This window comes from Heterodontus francisci, chromosome 1 (genome assembly GCF_036365525.1).
Source record: "Heterodontus francisci isolate sHetFra1 chromosome 1, sHetFra1.hap1, whole genome shotgun sequence".
In the NCBI taxonomy this organism is placed as follows: Eukaryota; Metazoa; Chordata; class Chondrichthyes; order Heterodontiformes; family Heterodontidae; genus Heterodontus; species Heterodontus francisci.
The window spans coordinates 130,115,825-130,131,045 of NC_090371.1; the positions used below are offsets into that span (position 1 = coordinate 130,115,825).

Below are 15,221 nucleotides of genomic sequence, written 5' to 3' on the forward strand. Positions count from 1 at the left end.
CTGGTTTCGGCAGACCCAACTGCCTCCTCTCCCACTATCCAGGCTATCCCCATTGCTGTATGCTCCACGGGGGTTATTCGATAGAGGAACGGCATCCCTCCTCCTATCTGGACCCTCTTCGTCGCACTGTACATGCATTTCTCCTGCAAGGACAAAACAGAGCAAGATAATGCACTGCTGTCCTTTGTGTCCAATGTTATCTGCTGCTAACCATTAGAACAAAGAACAAAGAAAATTACAGCACAGGAACAGGCCCTTCGGCCCTCCGAGCCTGCGCCGATCCAGATCCTCTATCTAAACCTGTCGCCTATTTTCTAAGGGTCTGTATCTCTTTGCTTCCTGCCCATTCATGTATCTGTCGAGATACATCTTAAAAGACGCTATCGTGCCCGCGTCTACCACCTCCACTGGCAACGCGTTCCAGGCACCCACCACCCTCTGCGTAAAGAACTTTCCACGCATATCCCCCCTAAACATTTCCCCTCTCACTTTGAACTCGTGACCCCTAGTAATTGAATCCCCCACTCTGGGAAAAAGCTTCTTGCTATCCACCCTGTCTATACCTCTCATGATTTTGTACACCTCAATCAGGTCCCCCCTCAACCTCCGTCTTTCTAATGAAAATAATCCTAATCTACTCAATCTCTCTTCATAGCTAGCGCCCTCCATACCAGGCAACATCCTGGTGAACCTCCTCTGCACCCTCTCCAAAGCATCTACATCCTTTTGGTAATGTGGCGACCAGAACTGCACGCAGTATTCCAAATGTGGCCGAACCAAAGTCTTATACAACTGTAACATGACCTGCCAACCCTTGTACTCAATACCCCGTCCGATGAAGGAAAGCATGCCGTATGCCTTCTTGACCACTCTATTGAACTGCGTTGCCACCTTCAGGGAACAATGGACCTGAACACCCAAATCTCTCTGTACATCAATTTTCCCCAGGACTTTTCCATTTATTGCAGAGTTCACTCTTGAATTGGATCTTCCAAAATGCATCACCTCGCATTTGCCCGGATTGAACTCCATCTGCCATTTCTCTGCCCAACTCTCCAATCTATCTGTATTCTGCTGTATTCTCTGACAGTCCCCTTCACTATCTGCTACTCCACTAATCTTAGTGTCGTCTGCAAACTTGCTAATCAGACCACTTATACTTTCCTCCAAATCATTTATGTATATCACAAACAACAGTGGTCCCAGCACGGATCCCTGTGGAACACCACTGGTCACACGTCTCCATTGTGAGAAACTCCCTTCCACTGCTACTGTCTGTCTCCTGTTGCCCAGCCAGTTCTTTATCCATCTAGCTAGTACACCCTGGACCCGATGCGACTTCACTTTCTCCATCAACCTACCATGGGGAACCTTATCAAATGCCTTACTGAAGTCCATGTATATGACATCTACAGCCCTTCCCTCATCAATCAACTTTGTCACTTCCTCAAAGAATTCTATTAAGTTGGTAAGACATGACCTTCCCTGCACAAAACCACGTTGCCTATCACTGATAAGCCCATTTTCTTCCAAATGGGAATAGATCCTATCCCTCAGTATCTTCTCCAGCAGCTTCCCTACCACTGACGTCAGGCTCACTGGTCTATAATTACCTGGATTATCCCTGCTACCCTTCTTAAACAAGGGGACAACATTAACAATTCTCCAGTCCTCCGGGACCTCACCCGTGTTTAAGGATGCTGCAAAGATATCTGTTAAGGCCCCAGCTATTTCCTCTCTCGCTTCCCTCAGTAACCTGGGATAGATCCCATCCGGACCTGGGGACTTGTCCACCTTAATGCCTTTTAGAATACCCCAACACTTCCTCCCTCCTTATGCCGACTTGACCTAGAGTAATCAAACATCTGTCCCTAACCTCAACATCCGTCATGTCCCTCTCCTCGGTGAATACCGATGCAAAGTACTCGTTTAGAATCTCACCCATTTTCTCTGACTCCACGCATAATTTTCCTCCTTTGTCCTTGAGTGGGCCAATCCTTTCTCTAGTCACCCTCTTGCTCCTTATATATGAATAAAAGGCTTTGGGATTTTCCTTAACCCTATTTGCTAAAGATATTTCATGACCACTTTTAACCCTCTTAATTCCTCGTTTCAGATTGGTCCTACATTCCCGATATTCTTCCAAAGCTTCGTCTTTCTTCAGCCGCCTAGACCTTGTGTATGCTTCCTTTTTCCTCTTAGCTAGTTTCACAATTTCACCTGTCATCCATGGTTCCCTAATCTTGCCATTTCTATCCCTCATTTTCACAGGAACATGTCTCTCCTGCACGCTAATCAACCTCTCTTTAAAAGCCTCCCACATATCAAATGTGGATTTATCTTCAAACAGCTGCTCCCAATCTACATTCCCCAGCTCCTGCCAAATTTTGGTATAGTTGGCCTTCCCCCAATTTAGCACTCTTCCTTTAGGACCACTCTCATCTTTGTCCATGAGTATTCTAAAACTTACGGAATTGTGATCACTATTCCCAAAGTAGTTCCCTGCTGAAACTTCAACCACCTGGCCGGGCTCATTCCCCAACACCAGGTCCAGTATGGCCCCATCCCGAGTTGGACTATTTACATACTGCTCTAGAAAACCCTCCTGGATGCTCCTTACAAATTCTGCTCCATCTGGACCTTTAACACTCAGTGAATCCCAGTCAATGTTGGGAAAATTAAAATCTCCTATCACCACCACCCTGTTGCTCCTACATCTTTCCATAATCTGTTTCCATATTTGTACCTCTATCTCACGCTCGCTGTTGGGAGGCCTGTAGTACAGCCCCAACATTGTTACCGCACCCTTCCTATTTCTGAGTTCTGCCCATATCGCCTCACTGCTCGAGTCCTCCATAGTGCCCTCCTTCAGCACAGCTGTGATATCCTCTTTGACCAGTAATGCAACTCCTCCACCCCTTTTACCCCCCTCTCTATCCCGCCTGAAGCATCGATATCCTGGGATATTTAGTTGCCAATCGTGCCCTTCCCTCAACCAAGTCTCTGTAATAGCAATAACATCATACTCCCAGGTACTAATCCAAGCCCTAAGTTCATCTGTCTTACCTACTACACTTCTTGCATTAAAACAAATGCACCTCAGACCACCAGTCCCTTTGCGTTCATCATCTGCTCCCTGCCTACTCTTTCCCTTAGTCACGCTGACTTCATTATCTAGTTCCTTACAGGCTTTAGTTACTACCTCCTTACTGTCCACTGACCTCCTCATTTGGTTCCCATCCCCCTGCCACATTAGTTTAAACCCTCCCCAACAGCGTTAGCAAAAGCACCCCCAAGGACATTGGTTCCAGTCCAGCCCAGGTGTAGACCGTCCAATTTGTAATAGTCCCACCTCCCCCAGAACCGGTCCCAATGTCCCAGAAATCTGAACCCCTCCCTCCTGCACCATCTCTCAACTATTCATCCTGACTATTCTTTCATTTCTACTCTGACTATCACGTGGCACTGGTAGCAATCCTGAGATTACTACCTCTGAGGTCCTACTTTTTAACTTGGCTCCTAACTCCCTAAATTCTGCTTGTCGGACCTCATCCCGTTTTTTACCTATATCATTGGTGCCTATGTGCACAACGACAACTGGCTGTTCACCCTCCCCCTTCAGAATGTTCTGCACCGATCTGAGACATCCCTGACCCGTGCACCTGGGAGGCAACATACCATTCGGGAGTCTCGTTTTCGACCACAGAACCGCCTATCTACTCCCCTTACAATCGAATCATGTTTCAGTGATGACAAGTCCTCAGCAGCACTGTGGCTCTGAGCCATTCTAATGGGTCAGTAACTGGCCTGGTCTCACACCCCTCCCATGTTCAGGAGCAGCATGCACCCTGAAGCTCCTCAGGTGGTGTGTCTGCTGGAGGGGTCAAGCCCTGAGACCTGACTGGAGGGTGGGGAGTTGCACTCACCTTGCCAAAACATATGAGGTCCTTTCACGTTTTTCGGCACTGGATCCAAGTTCTCCTTGTCTCACTTCTGCCGCTCAGACTGGAGGCGGGTTTTTGACTCGAAAACAAACCCGGCTCCCGCTTCCTGCCTCCGTTGCGAAAACCCAGCCCATTAAAGTACAGACCAAAATGTCTAATGTTTTGGATAATCAACACTGTTGTATCTACTAGGTAACTACAGTTGACCAAGTGTTAGTGAATAACAGACATGACTGTTGTCTCGATACATCTTTCATTTAGGAAATGGAAGAGACATGTACAAGTGATCAGAATAGTTGCTGATACCTATATGTATCTTAGATTATTTGAAAAGATCTATGAAGTCCTATAATGAAGTGAAAGTACCCCATTATCCATTTTAAAATTTTGTAAATTGGCTAGTTTAATCATTTCACTATGAAAACATTTAGATTTCACTGCTGTGAACAGGATCCACTTAAAATAATTTTGTGTTTACAGAGCTCACAGAGTGCTTGTTTTCTAATATCTGAATTTAACATGTTTATTGCAGTTTGAATCTCCTTAACTTTTCTATAGTATCTCAAGCCAGAACAAAAGAAAACTGCAGGGAGTAACATCAACACTCACCTTCTCCCATTAGTTGGTTTAAGTTAACTAAAGTAGGTAGTTTAGGTTTATAATTTGTGCATAAAGTTTATTTAGAACAATACCTGACTTACAGAACTAGTTTATTTCTTTCCTTGCAAACTCATTCTTTGTTGACCTTTCATTTCAGGTGAATACAAAGTCATGACAACACACTTCCACCTGAAGAGAAAAATTGGGTATTTTGTGATCCAGACTTACTTGCCGTGTATCATGACTGTCATTCTTTCACAAGTGTCATTTTGGTTGAACAGAGAATCAGTCCCTGCAAGGACTGTCTTTGGTAAGTAGAATTAACACATTCAGTGAAATATTTAGAAGCTAGCAGTATACAGATGTGTTAGACAACTCCAGTGATAATATTGAACTAAAATAAATATGTTCTAATATTTTCAATGGGATGAATAGTTACTAATGACATTTTACATTTAAACCTTGACTCTGGGTTAGAAAGGCCAAACAAGCATTGGTTTTGCACAATTATGTTCATAATTTTGTTTATGATTGAGGAAGATTATTTTCTGTATTACAGTGTTTATATTTTAAGATATATGGTGCAAAGGCAAGTAGGTAAATATTCGCTAAAATGTAACATTCAATTTACAGGCTACAGAAAGTGTAATGTTTGCTCATCATGATCACAATGAGCTGGTGCACTATATCCTCAGATTATTACAAGCTCGTCTTTGCAAATGGCAAGTTTTCATCGAATTATATATATAATGTCCATCTGGAAGATTACCCATGGTGATGGTAATCTAGGTAACAGTTTAATGCAGATTTTGATGTAGATAAAATTACGTTGTCCAAGCTTGTTCAAAAATATGGAATAACATTAAGTTCTGGGAATCTTGCAAGTTCATCCATTCTAAAAGCAAGGCTGGAATTTTACACCCCCTAAAAAAGCAGGATGGTGGCGATGGGGGGGGTGGGGAAGGGTGGGAGGTGGTGAGGGGTGCACAGAAAATGGAGTGGGAGGCTGGGGGTCCCTTCCTGACCTGTTCCCGCTCCCACTTCCCCTGCAAATTTACTTGGGGCTGCGGTGAGAAATGGCCCACCCGCTCCAGGCCAATCAAGGCTCTTAATTGGCCAATTAACTGGCACTTAAGGGCCTCTGCCCACTGCCAAGGGTATTTTGCCCTTGGCTGGTGAGCGGCTAAGGCCTCAGAAAGCCCGCCTGATGAAACTAGGAGGCCTTCTTGCAGGCTGCAGGCGGGGGGGGCCCTCCTGATCGGGCACCCTGTGCCCAAGGAGGAATGCTCCCAAAGCCCCAACTGCCCTCAATGCACAACAGCAGGCTCTTAAAATCCAGCCCTTGATGTACTAAAATATCCCAAGCTGCTTCATGTTATCAAAATGTTATCAAACAAAATTTATCAAACAAAAAAATGATCAAATGCTGTCTCAATACCTTGTGCAAAATATTTTTTCTGTACATGTACTAAAACTTCGTACATGCGCAGGAGAGATGTTTTGTATAAGGTCTTTTAGGGGAGCTTGAAGTCCCGAGAATTTGCCAGCATTTAATGGGCACCACAAGACATGCTAAGGGTCACTAAAGTGTCAGCCTTGGTTCACTCGTAGCACTCTTACTTCTGAGTCAGAAGGTTGTGGGTTTAAAGCCCACTCCAGAGACTTAAGTACATATCTAGGCTAACACTTCAGTGAAAAAGGATTGTTGTGATGTTAAACTGAGACCCCTTTTGCCCTCTCAGGTGGATGCAAAAGATTCCCTAACACTTTTTGAAGAAGAACAGGGGAGTTCTCCTGGTGTCCTGCTCAACATTTATCTCTCAACTGACATCACTACAACAAATGATCTGATAATTTGTACAACTGTACAATTTTGTAGATGTAGCTCTTTTCTCTGCTCGCTATACACATTAGACTATGTAGTGCTGTGATACTCATCCTAGCATGATCAGTGAAAAATATAAACATTATTGGATTTTTTAAAAAAAATTCTATTGGTTCCTTTCTTGATAATCTACTTAATTTCAGGTTTACATGACCTGTCCCCAAATAACCACTGCAGTCATCTAAATTCTTATAACATGCAAGAACTGGGGTGTTTTCATTTTCATTTTCATGAAACTATTAAGTACAACAGTTTCATACTTCACAGTCATATTATTAAACTTTTCATATTTATCTTAGATAAGAAGCACAAGACAAACTGCTCATGTGTCAAAAGATTGGGCCTCAGCAAATGAACTGCACAATTGAGCTAAATATCAACACACATTAAAAAAATTATGTGGAAAATAGAAGGCACAGCAAAAACAAACAGAAACAACAGGCAAGGAAAAGAGTCACAGCACACTTCAAGATACTGGAAAATCCACCAAAACAATGCCAAAAATCAATATTTCCTGATGAGACAGGCCTCATCATCCATAGAAAATGCAAATATCCACCACAAACTCTTTTCCCCGTTCAAACATTTCTGAATCCATAACTGCACTTTAGTATAACTTCTATTTTTCCCCAAATGATATACTTGATGGAATATTAGTGTAACTGCAGTTTAAGTCATGACAAGTTTATGGCCCATTACACTCCCATTATAACAAATACTTTACACATGTTGCATACCATGTTATTAGGTTTTAGTTTACACAGCAAAAGAAACTAAATTGTGGATTGTAATTTTAAAATATGAAATAAAAAATCTGAAATGCAATATGCAGTAAAAAGGAATTTAACTCATTGAGTTGCTTCAGTCATGGGTTTTTAATAATGAATATTCTTCAGTTGTACATTCATTTTTTTAATCGACACTTTTTGGGGGGCTGCTATGCCATCTTTTTTTGAATCAATGCATTAGCTTTCCTAAATTTTATAGGTTGGCAAGTCTGTACTGAACAATCCTAAGTGCCCTAATCTTTAAATCAGTAAAGAATGAACCCTTGCACTTTCTAATTTTATTTGATTGAGAGCATTTTTTGGGTGAACCTTAGTTTTAAAAAAAAATCAGCCAAGGTTTGTGGCTGGGTGACAGGCAAGACAGAGAACAGTTTGAGTACACCATTCTTTCCCTTCTGAAGACCTAGGTGAAGATTTTAACCTGGAGGAGTGGTGGGTTTCGGTTAGGGTAGGGGGTTAAAAAAGTCAAAAATTTCAGCTTGTTGGGAATCCAGCTTCAACCGGGCAACTTCCATATTTAACTGCAGCAAAATAGATTGCTTGTGCGCAACCCCCTTGGGAGAGGCAGGTTGCCAATTAACATCTGCTAATTTCTCAATTGCAGCAATATTTCAACTAACTTTTAAATTTAATGGTGCATCCCCAGGTTTCCCATGCTTCTTGAAACTTACTAATAAAAGCATGGTAAAAACACAGTGGCAATTGAGGGGGCTGAATCAATCTCATGGAAATACTGCAATAAATACTCCGTATTCACAGCTGCTTTCTTAGTGGAAAAGGTTTTTTTTTACTTATTTGTTCATGGGATATGAGCATTGCTAACAAGGTCAATATCTATTACCTATCCCTAATTGCCCTTTGGAAGTTGTTGGTAAATTGCCTTCCTGAACCACTGCTGTCTGTGTGGGGAAAATACTCCCACATTACTGTTAGGTAAGGAGTTCCAAGATTTTGAGCCAGGCACGATGAGGAACGGTGATATATTTCCAAGTCAAGGTGGTGTGTGACTTGGAGGCCGTGGTGTTCCCATGTGCCTGCTACCTTTGTACTTCTAGGTGCGAGAGGTCATGGTTTTGGGAGGTGCTGTCAAAGAAGCCTTGGTGAGTTGTTGCAGTGCATCTTGTAGATGGTATACACTGCTGCCACTGTGCACCAGTGGTGGAGGGAGTGAATGTTTAAGGTGGTGGATGGGCTGCTGATCAAGTGGGCTGCTTTATCCAGAATTCACCAAGCGTTGGATTGTTCACCCACTAATAGGGAACGTGAGCTGGGATTAGACCGTCGTGAGACAGGTTAGTTTTACCCTACTGATGATGTGTTGTTGCAATAGTAATCCTGCTCAGTACGAGAGGAACCGCAGGTTCAGACATTTGGTGTATGTGCTTGGCTGAGGAGCCAATGGTGCGAAGCTACCATCTGTGGGATTATGACTGAACGCCTCTAAGTCAGAATCCCCCCCTAAACGTAACGATACCCTAGCGCCGCCGATCACTGGTTGGCCTGGGATAGCCGACTCCGGTCGGTGAGTAGTGCCGCTCGATTCAGGGCTGGAGTGCGGCCAGATGGGTGCCGCCTCTCTCCTGTTAACGCACAGCATGTTCATGGGGAACCTGGTGCTAAATTATTCGTAGACGACCTGATTCTGGCTCAGGGTTTCGTACGTAGCAGAGCAGCTATCTCGTTGCGATCTATTGAAAGTCATCCCTCGAGCCACACTTTTGATAGGGGCGGCACAGTGGCACAGTGGTTAGCACCGCAGCCTCACAGCTCCAGGGACCCGGGTTCGATTCCGTGTACTGCCTGTGTGGAGTTTGCAAGTTCTCCCTGTGTCTGCGTGGGTTTTCTCCGGGTGCTCCGGTTTCCTCCCACAAGCCAAAAGACTTGCAGGTTGATAGGTAAATTGGCCATTATAAATTGTCACTAGTATAGGTAGGTGGTAGGGAAATATAGGGATAGGTGGGGATGTTTGTTGGGAATATGGGATTAGTGTAGGATTAGTATAAAATGGGTGGTTGATGTTCGGCACAGACTCGGTGGGCCGAAGGGCCTGTTTCAGTGCTGTATCTCTAATCTAATCCTGGATGATGTCGGGTTTCTTGAGTGTTGTTGGAGCTGTAATCCAGGCAAGTGGAGAGTATTCCATCACACTCTTGACTTATGCCCTGTCGGTGGTGAAAAAGATTTGGGAAGTCAGGAAGTAAGTCACTCACCACAGAATTTCCAGCCTCTGACTTGCTCTTGCAGCCACAGTATTTATATAGCTGGTCCAGTTCAGTTTCTGATCAACAGTGACCCCCAGGATGTTGATGGTGGGGGATTCTGTGATGGTAATGCCGTTGAATGTCAAGGGGAGGTGGTTAGACTCTCTTTTGTTGGAGATGGTAATTGCTTGGTCCTTGTGTGGCCGAATGTTGCTTGCCACTTATCAGCCCAAGCATGAATGTTGTCCAGGTCTTGCTGCATGTGGGCATGGACTGCTTCATTATCTGAGGAATTGTGAATGGAACTGAATTCTGTACAATTATCAGTGAACATCCTCACTTCTGACCTTACAATGGAGGGGAGATCATTGATGAAGCAGCTGAAGATAATTGGTCCTGGACCACTGCTCTGCCCTAAAAACTGTTCACAGTACTTTTGCTAAGCGGTCACTTTCTACACTTTGGAGGTTTTCTTAATCACATTAGGATGGGTGGTGCTTTGGTTGCCTTGGATTGGACTTTGGAGGAAGACCAATATACCAGCAGCAGCGCCTGCTGTTCAGAGATCTGTAGCTGGGCAGCAGAGGGAATCAACAAAGAGGGGAGTAACAGTGATCTGCAGCTCACAAGAAACACTACCCAAGGCCACAGGGTGTACAGGCAGAAGCTGAATTTCCTTGACATGTCTGAGCAGTATTGTCTCAGGAGGCTCAGATTGTTGCTACAGGTGGTGCAGACATCTGCAGCCTGCTGGAAGAAGATCTGCTGCCTGCTGGAAGAAGATCTGCTGCCTGCTGGCCACCCATTACCAGTGCCTGTCAAAGTGACCACCGTCCTCAACTTTACTGCCTCTGGATCCTTCCAGGGCTCTGCCAGAGACATATCCAGAATTTCCCAGTCGGCCGCCCACAAATAATGGCTTGTTTGCCAGGGTCAGCAATTATGTGAACTTTGTCTGCAATGACGCTTGTCAGAATGAGCTAGTGGGTTTGCTGCTCTGGCTGGTTTCCTACAGCTGGAGGGTGTCATCAACTGCACACATGTGACAATCTGGGTACTCTCAGAACCAAGACTGTTCATCAACTGCAAGGGTTGTCATTCCATCAATGTGCAGTTGGTGTGCAATCGCAAAATGATAATTTTGCAGCTACATGCCCGATTTCTGAGGAGCTGCCACAATGCTTTCATCCTATGGCAGTCCAATCTCCCTGATGCCTTCGGACCTGCAAGCAGACTTAAGGGATGGCTGTTAGGAGACAGTGAATACTCACTGAAAACTTGTCAGATAACACCTGGTAGAAACCCTACTAATAAAACCAACAATACTACAATAAATGCCATATGACCACGAGATTTTTTGAAAAAAAAGATGTGTGATTGAACAAACCATTGACATGCTTTTTTTTTAGATGTGCGTCAGGTGCCCAGGCAGATTGTCAGTATGCACTAGCCAGGCTCTCCAGAACGATCATGGTGTGCTGCACTCTGCACAACATTGTGCACATTGTGCAGCAGTGAGGTTTGGACCTACAGGTGGAACAAGACACAGAGCGTAGATCCTGTTCAACCAATCCTGAGGAGGATGAGGAGGAAGATGATGAGGGCACTGCACCACCAGCTTCTCACATTGCTGCTCGTTTTGCCCTTATTAATGCACAGTTCACTTAAATTGCACCAGTGGATCACGCTACAAGCACATGCAACGGCCACTCTTTCTACCTCTCCCACCCGTACCAATGATACAACACATTCCCTGTGAACAACCAACCACATCTTGCACATCCCCCATTGGTCCCCGTCAATTCATGTCTTCATATTTTTCACCCAACAACTTAAAAAATGGCCTGCAATGCAACAACCAATAAGCAAGATGGGAAAGTGGTGCAAAAGAATAACATTTATGTGACGTAATTAAACAACAGAAAATTAACATTTTATCATACACTCAAATGCGTACCCTTCTGCAGCTACAAAGCTTTACTCTTCCTTTTCCTACTACTCCGATGTGATGCAACCCTTGTGGCTGGAGCAGAGGTAGAGGCAGGCTACTCACATCCCTGCTCTGACTGCTGAGATGCTCTTGGCTGATGATCTCTGAGCTTTAGTGCCTGTGTGGGCCCTGCTAAAGACTGCTCTACCTGCACTTGCGCAGTGGAAAGACTCAGTCATCGACAGGCAAGCCAGCATGCAGGCTATTGACTGGGAAGCGGGGGTGGTGGGGGGGGTCAGCAAGGGGTGAGAAATAGAAGTGATTTGAGTAGCATCCCTACTTCCACGTCACCTTTCACCATCGTCTATCTCATGGGCCTGCAGCATTCACTGCTACCGCTGTGCTAGAGAGCACTTTGATGTACAACAGTCTGGCACTCTAAGGTTGAAACATAGAAACATAGAAAATAGGAGCAGCAGTAGGCTATTCGGCCTTTCAAGCCTGCTCCACCATTTATTATGATCATGGCTGATCATCCAACTCAGTAACCTGTTCCCGCTTTCTCCCCATACCCTTTGCTCCATTTAGACTCAAGAGCTATATCTAACTCCTTCCTGAAAACATGCAATGTTTTGGCCTCAACTGCTTTCTGTGGTAGCTAATTCCACAGGCTCACCACTCTCTGGGTGAAGAAATTTCTCCTCATTTCAGTCCTGAAAGGATTACCCCGTATCCTTAGACTATGAAGCTAAGATATCTGTCATCCTATTTAAGATGGTCAACATATTGTCAACTAGAGTCTGCACAGCTGTACTTAAGGCATGCATGGACTCATTTGATTGGAGTATTTAATGTTCCACAAAGCTGGCCACTCTCTTCATGGAATAACGCATTGCAGTGCCCTGTGACGTCAACCCACTCGTGCTTGAGGTAGACTCCACTATTTGCTCTGCAGTGTGGTCAGTGTGCTTGGAAGGCCTATCACTGTATCACAGCAAACAGTAAAAGCCTATCACTTATGTAAAGGGTGAGGACCAGGTTTAATAGAAAATTGGTTCAGGAAAGGGAAAATAAAGAGAATGAAAGTGGGAAAACTGTTGAAAATATGTAGCAAAACAGATTTCTTTGGCAAGAGTTGACCGCTACATCCAAAAGAGACTTACCACTTGCAGATCCTAACCCTACACTACTCTCTGAAAGTCGCAGAGTGTCAGTATCTGAGCTGGTGGCTACAAATGTCAGATCAAGTGATGGTGCTTCTTCATCAATGGTGTGATGTTGCTCTTGCCCTTCCTCCTGAGGCTGCTGGGGCTGTGCAGGTGACAGTTCTTGTGTGTGTGAAAGCAAAAGATCAGAAGGGGAATTATTTTTAATACATTCAGTCTGCCAAAATACTGAGCAAGAAATTGGTCCTTCGTTCATGTCTTATCAACTCATTCTAGATATGGAACTGGGCAGCACAAGTTAAAGAGATCAGAAATTATTTGCATCTAGGGTAGCCATCCATCTGGTTTTATGCTGGTCAGTCTGAGCTTTAGCCAGTCTTGCCACTGTCCGGTACCAGATGCCTTGATATCCAGTATTTTGTGCCTTAGTACAGTTACCGCAGTGAAGCACCGGCAGGGGCCGGTGCTCATTCCTTTGCCTGTCTCCTGCATGTCTCAACACAGAAAACAGAAGTTGGTTTTCAAATTTTTTCCCACCCTCACCACCCCCCCCCCACCCCTCCCCAAACCCCCACGACCCACCTCGGCGCCTCTCACTACTTCACTACTTGCAATTCAGCTTTTTCCGCTTCCCATTGCGCCTTTTTTATCTTGAACCGCTGTGGAGCTCCGTGCCTGATGCTGTCATCTCTGTGCATGACAACATCATTCCACCCATGTCGCAGCGTTGCTGTACTGGTGTCTGGTATTCTTGGCCTCCGGTCGTGGCCACCCTATATTACATCCCAAATACTGAAAGCCTAAGCCAAAGCTCCGCTTCAAGTTTGTTTGCAAGTGTGATATGAAGGCCCTAAATATCGACGATCACACCTGGTAGTCACTAGCTGGCGAAAAGGAGAAATGGCGACACATCCTGTGGACTGGCATGCACTACCATGATGAGCAGCTGCAGCAGCTTGGCAACAGGTGCCAATGCCAAAAGCAACAACTTACAGCATCACTTCGCAGCCATCAGCAAAGGTGCTGCCAAGATGGATACAGAACTGGCTCGGTCATAGAAGACAGAGGGTATCAGTGGAGGGGTGTTTTTCTGAATGGAGGGATGTGACTAGTGGTGTTCTGCATGGATCAGTGCTGGGACCTTTGCTGTTTGTTGTATATATAAATGATTTGGAGGAAAATGTAGCTGGTCTGATTAGTAAGTTTGCAGACGAGACAAAGGTTGGTGGAGTTGCAGATAATGATGAGGATTGTCAGAGGATACAGCAGGATATAGATCGGTTGGAGACTTGGGCGGAGAAATGGCAGATGGAGTTTAATCCGGACAAATGTGAGGTAATGCATTTTGGAAGGTCTAATGCAGGTGGGAGGTATACAGTAAATGGCAGAACCCTTAGGAGTATTGACAGGCAGAGAGATCTGTACATACAGGTCCACAGGTCACTGAAAGTGGCAACGCAGGTGGATAAGGTAGTCAAGAAGGCATACGGCATGCTTGCCTTCATCGGTCGGGGCATAGAGTATAAAAATTGGCAAGTCATGTTGCAGCTGTACAGAACCTTAGTTAGGCCACACTTAGAATATTGCATGCAATTCTGGTCACCACACTACCAGAAGGACGTGGAGGTTTTGGAGAAGGCACAGAGGAGGTTTACCAGGATGTTGCCTGGTCTGGAGGGCATTAGCTATGAGGAGAGGTTGGAAAAACTCGGATTGTTTTCACTGGAATGACAGAGGTGGAGGGGTGACATGACAGAGGTTTACAAAGTTATGAGCGGCATGGACAGAGTGGATAGTCAGAAGCTTTTTCCCAGGGTGGAAGAGTCAGTTACTAGGGGACATAGGTTTAAGGTGCGAGGGGCAAAGTTTAGAGGGGATGTGCGAGGCAAGTTTTTTACACAGAGGGTGGTGAGTGCCTGGAACCTGCTGCCAGGGGAGGTGGTGGAAGCAGATACGATAGCGACGTTTAAGAGACATCTTGACAAATACATGAATAAGAAGGGAATAGAGGGATATGGGCCCCGGAAGTGCAGAAGGTGTTAGTTTAGGCAGGCATCAAGATTGGCGCAGGCTTGGAGGGCCGAATGGTCTGTTCCTGTGCTGTACTGTTCTTTGTTCTTGTTCTTTGTTCTTTGTGCACCAAGAGAAGACACCCCACCTAAATGGATTGTTTGCTGCGTGTTCATCATCTTTCATAAATGGGAAGATGCCAACACAAGCCAGCTGTTGAGCTGATAAGGATTTCTGAACCGCACATGGCAAGGACCAGGTCCCTAGATTTTGTATAATTGCATGCAGCATTTCTAATAAACTGAAATGTAATCCTCAAAGAAAGTCAACACAGCGTTAAACTAGATTGTAAACTCATTCTACACTCATTTCAGACTCATACTCCTGCTGTAATTTGTGATCCACTGACACATTTTATTTTGCATGGGTGCCAAGAAATAATGCATGCTACTATTAAAATGCTCATTATCAATTTTTATTTATCTGTTTCCATTTCAATGAACTATTATTTTTCTAATTCAAAGCTTCATTACTCTCTCTAATAGCATGTTGAAATGTGCCATATATAACCAGTTTAACTTCAATACTGGAATAATAAATCTTAATCTTACTGCATCAGGGACAGCTTAAATAGTTTATGTTTAGGAACATGGGGGCTAAAAATCTGCAGCCCTTCTGACGCTCTTCATATAGTAAC

At 44.5% G+C, this 15,221-nt stretch overlaps 1 protein-coding gene across 1 annotated transcript in view; it reads left to right on the forward strand.

Annotated features, from left to right (window-relative positions):
- The window catches only part of LOC137372287 (gamma-aminobutyric acid receptor subunit alpha-2-like), a 449,916-nt gene that overhangs the window by 360,447 nt on the left and 74,248 nt on the right, over positions 1–15,221 (forward strand). The window contains exon 8 of the mRNA XM_068036058.1: positions 4,702–4,854. Within this exon, the coding sequence (XP_067892159.1) occupies positions 4,702–4,854 (153 nt within the window). The remainder of the gene's footprint in view (positions 1–4,701; positions 4,855–15,221) is intronic.